The 16,218-nt window shown below is 40.8% G+C and overlaps 1 protein-coding gene across 1 annotated transcript in view; it reads right to left on the bottom strand.

Moving 5' to 3' along the window:
• Positions 1-4,228, bottom strand: part of LOC140481818 (ropporin-1-like) — a 32,623-nt gene extending 28,395 nt beyond the window's left edge. Inside the window, exon 1 of the mRNA XM_072578344.1 lies at positions 4,116-4,228. Coding sequence (XP_072434445.1) covers positions 4,116-4,228 — 113 coding nt within the window. The remainder of the gene's footprint in view (positions 1-4,115) is intronic.
• Between the last annotated feature and the right edge of the window lie 11,990 nt (positions 4,229-16,218).

Genomic DNA, 16,218 nt, shown 5'->3' with positions numbered 1-16,218 from the left:
TTAGGGCAGGTGGGGGGCGGTGTTGGACGGGGTTGGGGGCAGGTGGAGGGCAGTGTTGGACAGGATTGGGGACAGTTTTGGATGGGGTTGGGGGCAGGCGGGGGGTGGTGTTGGATAGGATTTGGGGGCAGGCAGGAGGGTGGTGTTGGATGGGGTTCAGGGCAGGTGCGGGGTGGTGTTGGACAGGGTTCGAGGGCAGTCAGGGGTGGGTGTAGGATGGGGTTGGGGGCCGATGGGGGTTGGTGTTGGACAGGGTTGGGGTGCAGGTGGGGGGCAGTGTTGGATGGGGTTCGGGGTGGTGTTGGACAGGGTTCAAGGGCGGGCTTGGGGAGGTGTTGGGGGGTGGGAGTGGGCAAAGCTGATGGGCGATGTTGGATGGAATGTGGGGGCAGTATTTGCGGGGCTGGGGGCCAGGTGGCAATGCTGGGGGGCGATGTTGGACGGGGTTGGGGCAAACCGTTGGGGGGGGTTGCAGGGGCTCGTGAGCAATGTGCTGCAGTCTCCCGAACAGGGAGCAGACTTCACAGAAAACTCTTGCACCCCAGAGGAGAGGCATTGAATCGATTAACCGAATAATCAGTTATCTGAATGAAATAGTGCCCGCCCATCTCGTTCGGATAATCAAGGCTCCTCATATATGGATTTCAGAAAGGTGTTTGATAAGGTTCCCCATGGCAGGCTATTGCAGAAAATACATGGGACTGAGGGTGATTTAGTGGTTTGGATCAGAAATTGGCTTGCTAAAAGAAGACAGAGGGTGGTGGTTGATGAGAAAAGTTCACCCTGGAGTTCAGTTACTAGAGGGGTACCACAATGATCTGTTGTGGGGCCATTGTTGTTTGTCATTTTTATAAATGACCTGGATGTGGACATAGAAGGATGGATTAGTAAATTTGTGGATGACACTAAGATCGTTGGAATTGTGGATAGTACTGAAGGATGTTGCAGGTTACAGAGGGGCATAGATAAGCTGCAGAGCTGTGATGAGAGGTAGCCAATGGACTTGAATGCGGAAAAATAAGAGATGATTCACTTTAGAAGAGGCAACTGGAATAAAGAGTACTGGGCTAATGGTAAGGTTCTTGGTTGTGTAGATGAGCAGAGAGATCTTGGTGTCCATGTACATAGATCCCTGAAAGATTCCACCCAGATTGATAGGGTGGTTAAAAAGGCATAGACTGTATTAGCTTTTATTAGTAGAGGGATTGAGTTTCGGAGCCACAAGGTCATGCTGCAGCTATACAAAACTGTGGTGCAGTCACACTTGGAGTATTACATACAGTTCTGGTCACTGCATTGTAGGAAGGATGTGGAAGCTTTGGAGATGGTTCAGAGGAGATTTACTGGCACGTTGCCTGGAGGGAGGGTCTTATGAGGAAAGGCTGAGGGACTAGAGGTTGTTTTCATTTGAGAGAAGAAGGTTGAGAGGTGACTTAATTGAGACATATAAGCTAATCAGAGGATTAGATAGGGTGGACAGTGAGAGCCTTTTTCCTCAGATGATGATGCTAGCATGAGAGGACATAGCTTTAAATTGATGGGTGATAATATAGGACAGATGTCGAAGGTAGTTTCTTTACTCAGAGAATAGTAGGGGTGTGGAATGCACAGCCTACAACAGTAGTAGACTTGCCAACCTAATGGGCCTTTAAATGGTCATTGGATAGAAATATGGATGAAAATGGAATAGTATAGGATAACTGGGCTTCAGATTGATTCAACAGGTTGGCGCAACATCAAGGACAGAAGGACCTGTGCTGTGCTGCAATGCTCTATGTTTGATAGAGGAGGAGAAGGAGGCTACTTGGCCCAATAAATGAGCTCCACCATTTGATTATGGCTGATATGTTTTTTAACTTCATTCTCCTACCTTTTCCTTGTAACCCTTGATCCCCTTACTGATCAAGAACCTAGCTATCTCTGTCTTAAACACACTCAATGCCTTGGTCTCCACAGTCCTCTGAAGCAATGAGTTCTGTAGATTCACTGCCCTTTGACTGAGAAATTCCTCCTCATCTCAGTTCTAAAGAGTTGTCCTTTCACTCTGAGGCTGTGCCCTCAGGTCCTACTCTCTCCTATTAGTGGAAGCATCTTCCCCAGGTCCAATCTTTCCAGGCCTCTCAATATTATGTTAGGTTTAAAATTATTTCCCTCATTTTTCTAAATTTCATTGAGTACAGAACCAGAGTCCTCAACTGCTCCTTGTCTAACAAGCCCTTCATTCCAGGGATCATTCTTATGAATCTCCTGTAGAGCTTCTCTAATGACAGCACATCCTTCCTTAGACAGGGAGTCCAAAACTGCTCACGATATTCTGACCAGAGTCTTGTACAGCCTCAACAGCATACCTCTCCTCTTGTATTCTAGCCCTCTTGAAATGAATGCTAAATGAACCTGCATGTTAACCTTAAAAGAATCTGGAACTCAGATTCCTAAGTCCATGTGTGCTTCAGATTTCTGAAGGCAGTTTGCATTTAGAAAATAGCTTATGCCTCCAAAGCGTACAATCTCACATTTTTTCACACTATATTCCATTTTCCACTTCTTTGCCCATTCTCCCAGTCTGTTCACGTTCTTCTGCAGCCTCCCTGCCTCATCAACATTACCAGTCCCTCAACCTATCTTTGTGTCATCAGCAAACTTAGCAATAATGCCTCAGTTCTGTCATCCAGATCGGTAATGTATAATGTGAATAGTTGCAGTCCCAGTACTGACCCCTGCAGAACTCCATTAATCACGGCTGCCATCGTGTGAAAGACCTCTTTACCCCACTACCTGCCTTCTGCCAGTCAGCCAAAGCTCCTGTTCCCCAGCTCTTCAGCATCTATCAGATGACTTCATTGCCTGCTCCAATTGTGTAGAACATAGTATGCCAGGATGATGTGGTACACTCACCCATCAAACAGAAACTGACTCCACTTACCTTGTATATTGTCCCAGCCATTTCCTTGTTGCATTTTGCATCTAGAGAATGTAAAGTAATGGCAGGCAATATATTTCATGGTGAACACCATCAGTACTAGTCCCCACCTTGTCACCAAATATCCCGGCAGAGCCTTCTGTTTCCTGTTATCTTGCATTTCCCCCCAGCCCATTTCCACCCATCTGCATCAACTCAATGGAAACTCACCACATTTAAATATGTCTACAATTGTCCTCCCTGCCTTATGAACACCAACATTATACTTTAATGATATCCACTCTGGATTACCATGCTTCCTTGTGGAGGCCACAATGATGGTCACTGGCAATAACCCGTGTAGCCTATCATGACTTCCAACGCTTTTCTACTTACCTTCATTGACTTGAGATTCCCCCCAGCTCTGTCCTAATTCCAACTACTACAAATGTCTCTGTTTTCTACCCTCCAGCAATGACTACCCACCCTTTCAACAGGGATATCACCTTTGCCCCTACACTCCCCTTGCACCCATCTCAACAACGAATGCATGGACGTTGGGCCCAGCAATGTCTGGCTGGTGGTTGGTCGGAGTTAGATCAAGGTTGGGTATTGAGTCTAGCAGGGATGGCTCCGTGGCTGGAGTTACGTGGGAAGGTGGAATAGAGGTTGGGGATGAACTGGTCATGGGGGTAGTTTTCTGAAATCCACGGAGTAGAAAGATTTGGGAGCAGGCATAGCTAGGGCAGGGGTGCCAGTGGGGGCTTATTTTAATAGCTACACACGAGTTAGAGTCAGTTTTAACATTTTAAGTTTACATTATAATTATTAAGCTTCAGCGAATTGGAACCCTCCAAATTCTCCTGCTTTAGAATGGGTTACAGATACGGAGGAAATTAGGAAGTTAATTTCCTGGGCAATTCCCAAGGACTTTGCTGCTCTGGAATTCCACATATAAACTGCAGAAGCAGCTGTTTGGCAATTAGAATATCTGGGCACTAGCCTCATATTTTCTGTAAAATGCAATCATTTTTGATCTCATTGTTCTTGGTGCCTGTTCTAAGCCAGTGAAGTGAATATTCATGTCAGAAATCATAGAGAAGTCCATGTCTTTTCAACCACTATTAAAGCATAGACCATTTGTGTGAAGGCCAAATGTAAAGAGATAAATCATGAATAGAATAAGATAAAAATACACTCTAAAAATGTAACCTACTCTGTAGACCATTGAATAATATCAGCAGGCTGAGCCCTAATGCAGTCTTTAGTATATTGTTTCAGGATGTCAGGAAGTTGTGCTACAGATCCAAATTTATGCGAAGAAGGCATCCTTGCTGGTCCTATGGAAACATTAAATTGATAATTGCTTATGTGAACAAATTATTGACAACAAATGAAATATTCTTCCATTTTAAACAGCTGTATTTAAAAGTAAACATGCATTCACAAACTGGTACATCAGTTTTATAGTTACAGGCTCATGTGCCACAGGTGGAAAAATCTTTATCAATAAAACAGAAATTCCAAAACTTGATTAGCACTTTTTTTTTCCCAGAGCAAATTCTGAAGTCTAGCTTCAGTCCTTAGTTGATATTAAATGTGATATTTTCCCAGCTGGCCACTCCTGAAGTCTTGTGGTAATTGCTACTTTTACCAATATGTGGTCATGGATAAGAATTTGTTAAGGTAGCTCATCATCATCAATCTTTCTTTGTCTTTGCATTGTTTTGGGCAAATCCATTGATATCTGGTAGAAGTTAGACCAACATAGAGCATCTACAGAGAGGCATTATTGTTTTATAACTGCAATATTTATTAGTCATAGAGCCATAGAGATGTACAGCATGGAAACAGACCCTTCGGTCCCACTTGTCTGCACTGACCAGATATCCTAAATTAATCCAATCCCATTTGCCAGTGTTTGGCCTATCTTTCTCTAAACCCTTTCTATTCATATACCTATCCAGATGCCTTGTAAATGTTGTAATTGAACCAGTCCCCAATACTTCCTCTAGCAGTTAACTCCATACACATGACTCCCTCTGTGTGAACAAAAATGACCCTTAGGCCCCTTTTAAACATATCCTCTCTCACCTTAAACCAATGCTCTCTAGTTTTGAACTTTCCTGGGGAAAAGACCTTGACTATTCACCCTATCCATACCCCTCATGATTTTATAAACTTCTATAAAGTCACCCCTCAGCCTCTGGCACTCCAGGGAAAATAGCCCCAGTCTATTCAGCCTCTCCCTATAATGCAAAACCTCCACCCTGGCAATATCCTTGTAAATCTTTTCTGAACTCTTTCAAGTTTCACAACATTTTTCCTATAGCAGGGAAACCAGATATGATAGTAACAAGTTACATTTGGTCAAGAGCAATTACTAGGACCTTAGGAGTCTAGTGCAATTCCATCTGCTCCTTCCAAAACTTAGAACAGAACTACTTGGTTCTACTCACAGACTGTGGGTGACATCTGTGGCCTGGGCAGAGCCAATGTAAAAGGAACATTCATCCCTTCAGAGTAATTATCTCATACATTCCTCTTAAACTTTTCCCCCAAAGTTAACCCATTCTACAGCCAGGTATATAACTACAGTATACTACATTTGTTACTATTCCATCTATACCTCAAGTCTTTGTCTTCACAAATATAAGGTTCTCTGGATGTTTGCCTATTTCACAGAATGTACTTTTTACAGACACAGATGAATGGTGATCTTTCACTTGAAGATTGTTGAACCTGGTTCTGATCTGTGGATCATTTCTCTTCTGGAGCATCTTTTATCTTGCTTTATGGAAGATGGTGTTATTTGTAGATGTGGTTATAGCTCCATTACCTTATCTAGAGACCTTAAATCTTATGAATTTTCTTTGCAGAGGAATTCCTTTCTGCAACTCATATTATGGACTAGGCCAGACCACTCAAAACACTCTTAAACAGGCAGCCCTAGACCTAACTTTGCAATTTGTTTCACTAAGTGTACAGTGAAAATTACGCTGAGTAAGATAGCTAGGTTGGCTACTAGATTTTAAAACAGACAAAAAAAATCTATTCGCAAAATTACACAATGAAACACAAAGAACAGAATAAAGACCCCCAAAGAACTCAAGCTATCGAGCTAGACTTAATTATACTGTTCCAAATACACACAACAATCCCAATAAGCAAACCAGTACAAATGGAACACATGTTTACAAGGTTGAAGTTGAAGGACAGAAAAGAGAGAGAGTTTCCACATAGCTCCCTGTTAACTTCCCAGTTCAAGACTGAACTAAAACAGCTCAGCTCAGCTCAGGTAAAGAGGTGACCACTCCCCTTTCATTATAGAGGTCACTTCTAAAGCTTGACCACTTTGGCCTGAAGTCTCATGATTTACATATAAACAAAAGGCCTCTCAAAATCCTTCTCATCTCTGTACCAAACCAGACTGATTGGAGCCCGGCCTGGTTTATTGCCCATCTGAATAAAGTCAAGGTCAGAGTCTCCTTGAGTCAAGGAACAGCTTTTAGAGAAAAAAGGGACTAGCTTTGTGACACTCACACAGCTAAAATCATCGAGGACCCTTAATCTTGTGAATACCCATTGTGGAAGACAGCTGTTCAGTCAAGACAAGTACATTCTTTCTCATCATGTCCTGCAATTCTGGACTAGTTGATAGCTTTCTGATGGTGTTTGTGGTGAATAAGATGCTTCAACTGGACAATTCCATCTTTTTCCCCATGTCCTTGTTCTGTGGGACATTGGCCTAGCTCTCACTGAGTCATTTGGAACTTGTTTTTCTTGATTTGTTGATCAAGGCAAGCATCTTACTGTTGAAGTAAATGCTTTCAGATTCTCAGTCATTTCTCTGAAAGATTAATGCAAACTCAGCATCACCTCTGTCATTGGCATTGGCAGTTAATTGGGCATGTCTTGGAAATGTTCCTGTTTCTGAAGCATCAGTTGGTTGTCTATCCAATTGGCTGAAATCGAGGTGTCTAAGAGAATCAAAGTATAGAATTTCACTTGTGGTTAGGTACTTCAATATCCATCAGCAACAGTTCTTAGCAGCACGTCTATTGACCATGCTGGCTGAATCCTAAAGGACATAACTATTACACAAGTGGTAAGGGAAGCAATAAGAGGACAAAACTTACTTGTTCTCCTCCTCACAGATCTACTTGACCAGATGAATCTGTCCATTTGTCAAGCAGTCCTAAACCTCATGCCCTGGCATATCCGCCATTCTAGTATCACCTTCAATCAAGGAAAAGTGCAGCAGACGATGCCTGGAGCAGTATCGGGCATAACTAAGAATGAGATGTTTACCTGGTGAAGCTACAACAAGTAGAGCTGGAAAGACACAGCAGGACAGACAGCGTTGGAAAGTTGACATTTCGGGTCTGGACCTTTCACCAGTCCTGGTACCCGAAACGTTGACTTTGCTTGTCCTCCAATGCTGTCTGATCTGCAGTGCCTTACCAGCTCCACATTTTATTAACTCTGACTTCCAGCATCTGTAGACCTTAACTAGCTTGAAGTTACAAGGACTTTTAAAACATGTGTTGCCTGTAACACAATTACATCACCAACACTTTAAGCGCTGTTTCCAAAACTCGATTTTTCTATAATGTGGGGTCGCACAAGAATACATTATAGCAGACTGACCTGTATGCAATAGATAAAAAAAGCACAACAAACTGATCAGACCGTGCCACATTCAGTCAAGAAAGATGGAGTGCAATTCAACAACTCAATGGAGGAGGATGCTCAACAAGTATATCCATCCTCAATGATGGGGGAGTCTAGCACATCAGTGCAATTGTATTAAGTGAATGATTCACCTAAACCACTTCTTGATATCCCCAATTCCACAAATTCTAGCCTTTATCCAATTTGAACCACTCCACATGATATCATGAAATAGTTCAAGGCACTGGATCCTACAAAGGTCATGGACACCTTTCATTCACTCGTCAGACATGGGCATCACTGGCTGCCCATCAATTATTGCCTGTTCCTAGTTGCTCTTGAACTCAGTGGCTTGCAAGGCACTTCAGAGGGCAGTTGAGAGTCAACCACATTGCTGTTGATCTGGAGTCACATGTGGGCCAGATCAGGTGAGGATGGCAGATTTTCTTCCCTGAAGGTATAGGTTTTTCCCTAACAATTGACAATGGTTTTACGGTCATCGGTAGACTCTTAATTCCAGACTTTTTTATTAAATTCAAAATCCACCATCTGCCATGGCAGGATTTCAACCCATGTCTCTAGAACATTAGCTGAGTTTCTAGATTAATGTCTAGTGGTAATGTCACTAGGTCATTGTCTGGATGGGATTGAGCTTATGTTTTGGAGCTGAAATCATCCAGGAACATAATTATTCCATCACACTACAGTCTTGCACTTTGTAGATGGAGGATTGACTTTGTGTAATCTGGAAGTGAGTTACTCATTGAATTCAAAGCCTCCAACTTAGTCTTGTAACCATAGTATTTATATACTGAATGCAGTTCATGATCCACAGTCATCTCCATGATGTTGATGCTGGGGGATTCAATAACATTCTGACAATATTCTGACAATAACACTGAAGATTTATGCTCCAAAACTAGCCATACTCCTAGCCAAAGTGTTCCAGTCCAGTTCAAACACTGGCATATACCTGATAATGTGGTAAATAACCCATCTAAGCACTGTTCACAAAAACCATAACAAATTTAATCTGGCCAATTTAACATGGTCTATCAGTCTATTCTCAAACATCAACAAAGTAATGGAAGTAAAACAAAGTAATTGAATATTTCACTAACTGCCACGGCAGAACTTTAATCCATGCCCCTAGAACATTAGCCTGGACTTCTGGATGAATGGATAATAATATTACTATGCCACCAACTTTGCTTCCAAACTTATGACCCCTACCATCCAGAAGGACAAGGGCAGTGGATATATGGGAACACCCTACTTGCAAGTTCCCATCTAAGGTGTACATCACCCTGCATTGCAATTATATTGTTGTTCCTTTGCTGTCACTGGGTCAAAATCGAAAAGCCCTGCCTAACAGCACTGTGGTGTGCTCCACCACATGAACACTAGCACTTCAGGAACGCAGTTTACTACTACCTTTTGAGGGAAATTAGGGATATTCAATAAATGCTTGCTTAGCTAATGATGCCCACATTGTGTAAACATATTAAAACTAAGGGAGCTAACTTCACAGAGAGGGCAAATTGAAAGTAAGAGTTTGTGTGTTCTCGCTGTGTCTGGATGGGTTTTCTACGGGTGCTCCAGTTTCCTCCCACAGTCCAAAGATGCACATGTTAGGTGAATTGGACATGCTAATTTGCCCATAGTGTTCAGTCATGTGTAGGTTAGGTGCATTAGTAAATGTAGAGTAAGGTAGGGGAATGGGTCTGGGTGGGTTGCTCTTCGGAGGGTCGTTGGGGACTTGTTGGGCCAAAGGGCCTGATTCCACACAGTAGGGATTCTAAATTCTTAATTATCTGGTCTGATCTTCCATCTGGATGCAACTATTTTACCTCCTAGAACCACCCGTAGTATCAGCAGTAGTGGATTTGTTATGAATTTCCAGAAGTTAGTTCATTAAATGATGAATCAAGAATAAATATAGAATCTGATGTTGATTTTTTTAAAAATTCAAGTACAGATTGAGGATGATATTAATAAGGCCAGCATGTATTCATATCCCGAATTGTATTTAAGAAGGTATTGATGAACCATTTAAAACATTGTAGTCTGTGAGGTAAATTACAGTGAAATATCTTCCATCTTTCTTTGTGTACTACTTATTATTAAATGCATGTTTTGTTAACCTGTGAATGAAACAAAAAAACTTACTTTATATAAAAATGACCATAATATCAGTCCGCCACATTATTTTTGTATCTGAAGTTCATGGCAGAACATCTTCTTGCTTCAAAGTTTCTGAGGGCAACTTGGCAACTGAATTGAGTGAGAACACCCAAAACTGAAACTAATTTGGTCCTGGATTAGTTAATACTTTCCTTTTCAACCTTCTAAAATTCACATTTTAATTCTGGTATCCATACTTAACATGAATGAAATCTATTCAATCTTCCAGAGATAAAGTGATTGCAAACAAACTAGGGTACAATTCTAATTCTTGTCTCATTGATTTTCAGTAGTGTTTTCCGATCTACAAATGCAGCCACTTTAATAACCATTAAATTTGCTTCTTTTCTTCTCTCATTTTAAAATGCTTCATTAATTGTTTGCTTCCCCCTTTTACATTTCCCCAAAATGTATTTTTGCTAATGCCTTTTGGTCATTGATGCATTGCACACTGTCTTTTACATCCTCAACCCTCTTTTTAAATAAAACTAATGACTTACCCTCCTTAAGTTATTAGCTATTCACTTCTAAAGAAACATTAATAAATAAATACTATAACACAACAGATGGCAATATCTGTCACAATAAATACTACAAAACATGAATTATTTATAAAAATAAATTATGGAGATGAAGTTCAATTTGAGTCAAGATAGTAAATGGGAAATTATAGATTGCGAACTGTTACACATCTTGCCTAGTTTTAACTTTCCAACTTGAATTCTATCTCTAATATTAAATGTGAGACCCTTTTTAAAAAAATATTCTTGGGATGTGTGTGATTCTGGCGAAGCTGCACTAGGTTCTCAAAGAGCCCTGAGAAGGAAGTAATAAGCTTCCAGCTTGAACTACTGCAGGTCTTTCGGTGAGGGTGCTCCAATCTTTTTCATTAAGTATGAAACAAAGGAAGATAGTGACAAAGTACTTTCTTCATCCTACTTTGTTTTCTTTCTGATGCATTCAAGTAAAATATGCAAACATTCTATTGAAATATATTTTTGAGAACACACAGGTGCAAGCTGGAAGACAGACAGGTACCAAAGGACACAAGTATAAAGGAAGACGTACACCGGGAGTCTATCACAGCAAAAGTAACAGAGAAAATGAATACCGGACACGAAATGGTTATCCTTTAAAACATTTGCCCAATTGGAAGATAGAAAAATATGCTGTGCTGAGTGACCAACATAATCCTTTCAGGAGTGACCTTGCGAGGTGACAAGAATATTCAAAAAATGATTACACTCTGAATGAATGCTAGGAAAAGGCAGAGTTGTGGCTTTGTTAGTTAGGCATGCAGAGATGACATCAGGTCAAAATACCCAAACATAGATTCAGTTTGGATAGCAATAGGAAACATAGGAAGTCACTTGAGGGAGTAGTTTATAGCTCGCCGAACTAAATACACTATGGAACAGGACATATGGAATACATAATAAGACCAAAAGAGATAGGAGTGAAAGCAAGGCCATTTGGCCCATCGGGTCCACTCTGCCATTTAATCATGGCTGATGGGCATTTCAATTCCACTTTTGCGCACTCTCCCCGTAGCCCTTAATTCCTTGCGAGATCAAGAACTTATCAACCTCTGCCTTGAAGACACCCTACGACCCGGCCTCCACTGCGCTCCGTGGCAATGAATTCCACAGGCCCACCACTCTCTGGGTGAAAAAATGTCTCCTCATTTCTGTTCTAAATTGACCCCCTCTAATTTTAAGGCTGTGCCCATGGGTCCTAGTCGTCCCACCTAACGGAAACAACTTCCCAGCATCCACCCTTTCTAAGCCATGCATTATCTTGTAAGTTTCTATTAGATCTCCCCTCAACCTTCTGAACTCTAATGAATACAATCCCAGGCTCCTCAGCCGTTCATCATATGTTAGACCTACTATTCCAGAAATCATGCACGTGAATCTCCGCTGGACATGCTCCAGTGCCAGTATGTCCTTCCTGAGATGTGGGGCCCAAAATTGGACACAGTATTCTAAATGGGGACTAACTAGAGCTTTATAAATTCTCAGAAGCACTTCGCTGCTTTTATATTCCAACCTTCTTGAGATTTGCTTTCTTAATCACAGAGTCAACCTGCAAATCAACCTTTAGAGAGTCCTGGACTAGCACTCCCAGATCCCTTTGTACTTTAGCTTTATAAATATTCTCACAGTTTAAAAAATAGTCCATGCCTGTATTCTTTTTTCCAAAGTGCAAGACCTCACACTTGCTCACATTGAATTTCATCAGCCATTTCCTGGACCACTCTCCTAAACTGTCTAAATCTTTCTGCAGCCTCCCCACCTCCTCAGTATGCCTAACTTTGTATCATTGGCGAACTTCCCCAGTCCCTTCATCCAGATCACTAATATATAAATTGAAATGGAAGGTTTATGAAAAAGGTCCAGTGACAATCATAGGTGATATAGATTAGGTGAGTAAGATTTGCAAAATTAGTCTGGAAGATAAGTTTTTAGAGTATTTTTGAATAATTCTCATGGCAGCACATACTAGAGCCAACTAATGGGCGGCACGGTGGCACAGTGGTTAGCACTGCTGCCTCACAGCGCCAGAGACCCGGGTTCAGTTCCCGCCTCAGGCGACTGACTGTGTGGAGTTTGCACATTCTCCCCGTGTGTGCGTGGGTTTCCTCCGGGTGCTCCGGTTTCCTCCCACAGTCCAAAAATGTGCAGGTCAGGTGAATTGGCCATGCTAAATTGCCCGTAGTGTTAGGTAAGGGGTAAATGTAGGGGTATGGGTGGGTTGCGCTTCGGCGGGGCGGTGTGGACTTGTTGGGCCAAAGGGCCTGTTTCCACACTGTAAGTAATCTAATCTAATCTAATCTAATGAGCAGGCGAATCTGATAATGTGCAATAAAACAAGATTAGTTAATTAACTGATAGTAAAGATGTTCCTTTGTAGCAAAGATCATAACATGATTGAATTTCATATTTACATCCAGGAAGGGGAGACTGGGCCAAATATTAGTGTTATAAACATTAGTTAAGGGTAATTATAGTGATTAGAAGGCAAATCTTACTAAAGTCAACTGAGAAATCATTCAGGGAAAGGTCAGCAGGGATGCAATGTCAGACATTGATACGAATACTTCACAAAATCAGCAAAGATCCTTTCCAGTGAGAAAGAAAATATCTGATTACCTTTGGCAATCCATGCCGAAGAAAGTTAAATATAGTATAAAACTTCAAAATATAAAACATATATAGCAGGTCAGAAGATTGGATTGCATGTTTAAAAATTAGAATATGAGTAAAAGTTGGCTGGAAATGTAAAAGCAAAAGTAAGAGCTTACTGGTATTTACGAATATAAAAATAAGTTAAGTGAATTCTGGTTCTCTACTCAATGACCCTGAGAAGTTAATAATGTAAAATCAAGAATGACAGACATATTAAACGGATATTTTGCATTTCACCATAGAAAACTGGAATAATATTCCAGAAATAAGTCTACACCAAGAAGTGAAAGTGAGGGAAGATCTTAAAATGATTACAATCACCATTGAAAGTTTACCGAGAAAATTATTTGAACTAAAAGCTGGCAAGTCCTCAGGTTCTGATGGACTTTATTTTAGGTTCTTTAAAGAAATGGTTGCTGATACAGTAGATGTGTTGGTTTTAATTTTCTAAAATTCTCTAGATTCTGAAAATGAGATAGGAGAATAATGTATATAATCTGTCCATCAGGAAAGGTTGGAAACAGAAGCAGGAAATTACAAGCCAGTAAACTTAACTGTTGTCATTGAAAGAATGTTGGAATCTATCATTAAAGTATTTCAATGCAATTAGGCAGCATCAACATTGCTTTATGAAATGACAATCATATATGATACATTAATTAGATTTCCTTGAGTAAATAAAGGCCAACCTATGAAGGTCGTCAACTTAGATTGTCAGAAGGCATTTGACAAGGTGTGCCATCAAATAGTACGACACAAAATAAAATTTCATGGGGTAGGAGTAACATGTTAAAAAATAGGAGCAGAATTAGGCCATTTAGCTCATTGAGTCTGCCCCACTATTTGATCGTGGCTAATGTGTTTCTCAACCCCCATTCTTCTGTCTTCTCCCGTAACCCTTGATACTCTCACCAATTAAGAACCTATCCATCTCTGTCTTTAAGACAATCAATGACTTGGCCCCACAGTCTTCTGTGACATTGAATTTTGCAGATTGACTACCCTCTGACTAAAGAAATTCCTCCACATCTCAGTTCTAAAGACCGTCCCTTCACTCTGAGGCTTTGCCCTCAGATCCTGGTCTCCCCTAATAGAGGAAACATCTTCTCCATGTCAACTCTATCCAGGTCTCTCGCTATTCTGTAAATTTCAATGCGATTCCCCCTCATCCTTCTAAACTCCACTGAGTATAGACCCAGAATCCTCAATCACTCCACATATGACAAACCCTTCATTCATTTAGAGTGGATAGAGAATTGATTGGCTAACTGGAAATGGGAAGTCATTTTTGGGTTGACTTAGTGGAGTGGAGTGCTGCAGGGATTAGTGATTCGACTTCAACTATATTTACAATATGTTCAATATATATGAAGAACTTGGATGATGAAACTGAATGTTTGCCTGGTAAATTTGCTGCTCGCACAACTATAGGGTAGGAAAGAAAGTTTGAAAATAGCAGGAGTCTATAAAATGACATGGATAGGTTACACAGTTGGGCAAAATATTGGCAAGTGGAAGATGATGTGTGTAAATCTGAACTTGTTCACTTTAGTTGGAAGAATAAAAAATGTATTAGTTAAATTGGAAAAGACTGCAGAACATTAAGATACAGAAAGGTCTGGGTATCCTGGTACTTGAATTATTATGTACAATAAATTATTAGGAAGGTAAATGGAAAAATGGAATATTGTTGTTTATTGCAAGGGAATGGAAAATAAAAGTAGGAATGTTGTGTTAAAGTTGTATAGGGTGTTGATGAGATGACATCCACTGTTGCTGGATACAATTCTGGACTCCTTATTTAAGAAAGGCCATAATTACATTTATGAAAGTGAGGACTGCAGGTGCTGGAGATTAGAGTCGAAAGTGTGGTGCCAGAAAAGTACAGTAGGTCAGGCAGCATCCGAGGAGCAGGAAAATCAACGTTGCAGGCAAAAGCTCTTCATCAGGAATTACATTTGTGGCAGTTCAAAGAATATATACTTGACTGATTCCAGGGATGGAGAGTTTATCTTATTGGGAAAAGTCAGACTTGTGGGGCCTGAATCCATTGGTCTTTAGAAGAATGAGAAGTAATTTTATTGAAACATCCTGACAGGACTCGACAGGGTGGATGTTGAAAGCATGTGCCACCAGTGGCAGGAACTTAAAGCTTAAAAACAAGGGATCTTCATTTCGGACAGAGATGAAGGTAAGGGTAGGCAGGAAAGTGGGGTTGAGACCACAATCACATCAGCCATAATCATATTAAATGGAAGAACAGATCTGTCAGGTCCAATGGCCTACTCCTGGTCCTTACTCATATGTTCCTATGGAGTGGTGGAAGTTAAATTGCAGGTCTGCAATTAGCCAGGAACTCTAGACCTCATTGCTAATATTTAATTGCTGGAAAGTATGTATGTAAATGACAGGATAGGGATGAGCAAAACTCCTCAAACTCGAGCCATCACTTACCAATCATTATTATGACTCACAAGTGAAGAATGGCCACTGGGGTTGTAAACCATAATGGGTCTACATTTCAACTTCTGTCATTGGTTCAGGGAGAATGGAGAGCAGAAATCGGAGAAATGTAGAGTTGATTAAAAAAAAGGAATTTGGGCTTGGTTGTAATTTTGTCACTAAAATAGAGAGGAACAATGTAAAACATGAAATCATAACCAATATGTTTTAAGCTATATCACGACTATTAACTTTTTATGGTGTGTAACCAATACCTGTAAACGTCTAGACGGCTCTGTTCTGGCGTTATTTAAATGGCAGCTTATTAATAACACATAATTCAAGTATCGCACTGATTTTTCTCTGTTATGGGTCATTGTCTTTTTCCTGCGCTTACGCCGTTTCTTAGCAACTCAGTGACCGCATAAATGATTTGACGACGTTCTGCCCTTGCCCCTCAGTTTGTGTGGTCAATCTGAGCAAGTTCTGCACCCGCTGCACCGTGAACAAGATCAAATCCCACTCATTTCATCATTAATAGACTGAAATAGAGCACAGCAAGCGTCGTCATTACTGACCTAACGTCAATTGTATTTGAGAAAAATAAAAAGATAAATGTTTTAAATTTACTATCGTATTGTGGAAAATAATAAAATGACCCTGTTAATGACTGTCAAATGTAATGTCCCTCCGTTTATTTACATAACACGGCGATGTTCCGTTGTAAGTCCAGGGAAAAACGGAATTGGTGTGATGAATGCATCCACTATTGCTAAGGCTGATGTCGAGCAGATGGGCTGTGGTTACAGAAAGTATTTTGGGGACAACAGG

Source organism: Chiloscyllium punctatum, chromosome 10, assembly GCF_047496795.1.
Source record: "Chiloscyllium punctatum isolate Juve2018m chromosome 10, sChiPun1.3, whole genome shotgun sequence".
Lineage (NCBI taxonomy): Eukaryota > Metazoa > Chordata > Chondrichthyes > Orectolobiformes > Hemiscylliidae > Chiloscyllium > Chiloscyllium punctatum.
This window is presented reverse-complemented; position numbering and strand designations above follow the sequence as displayed.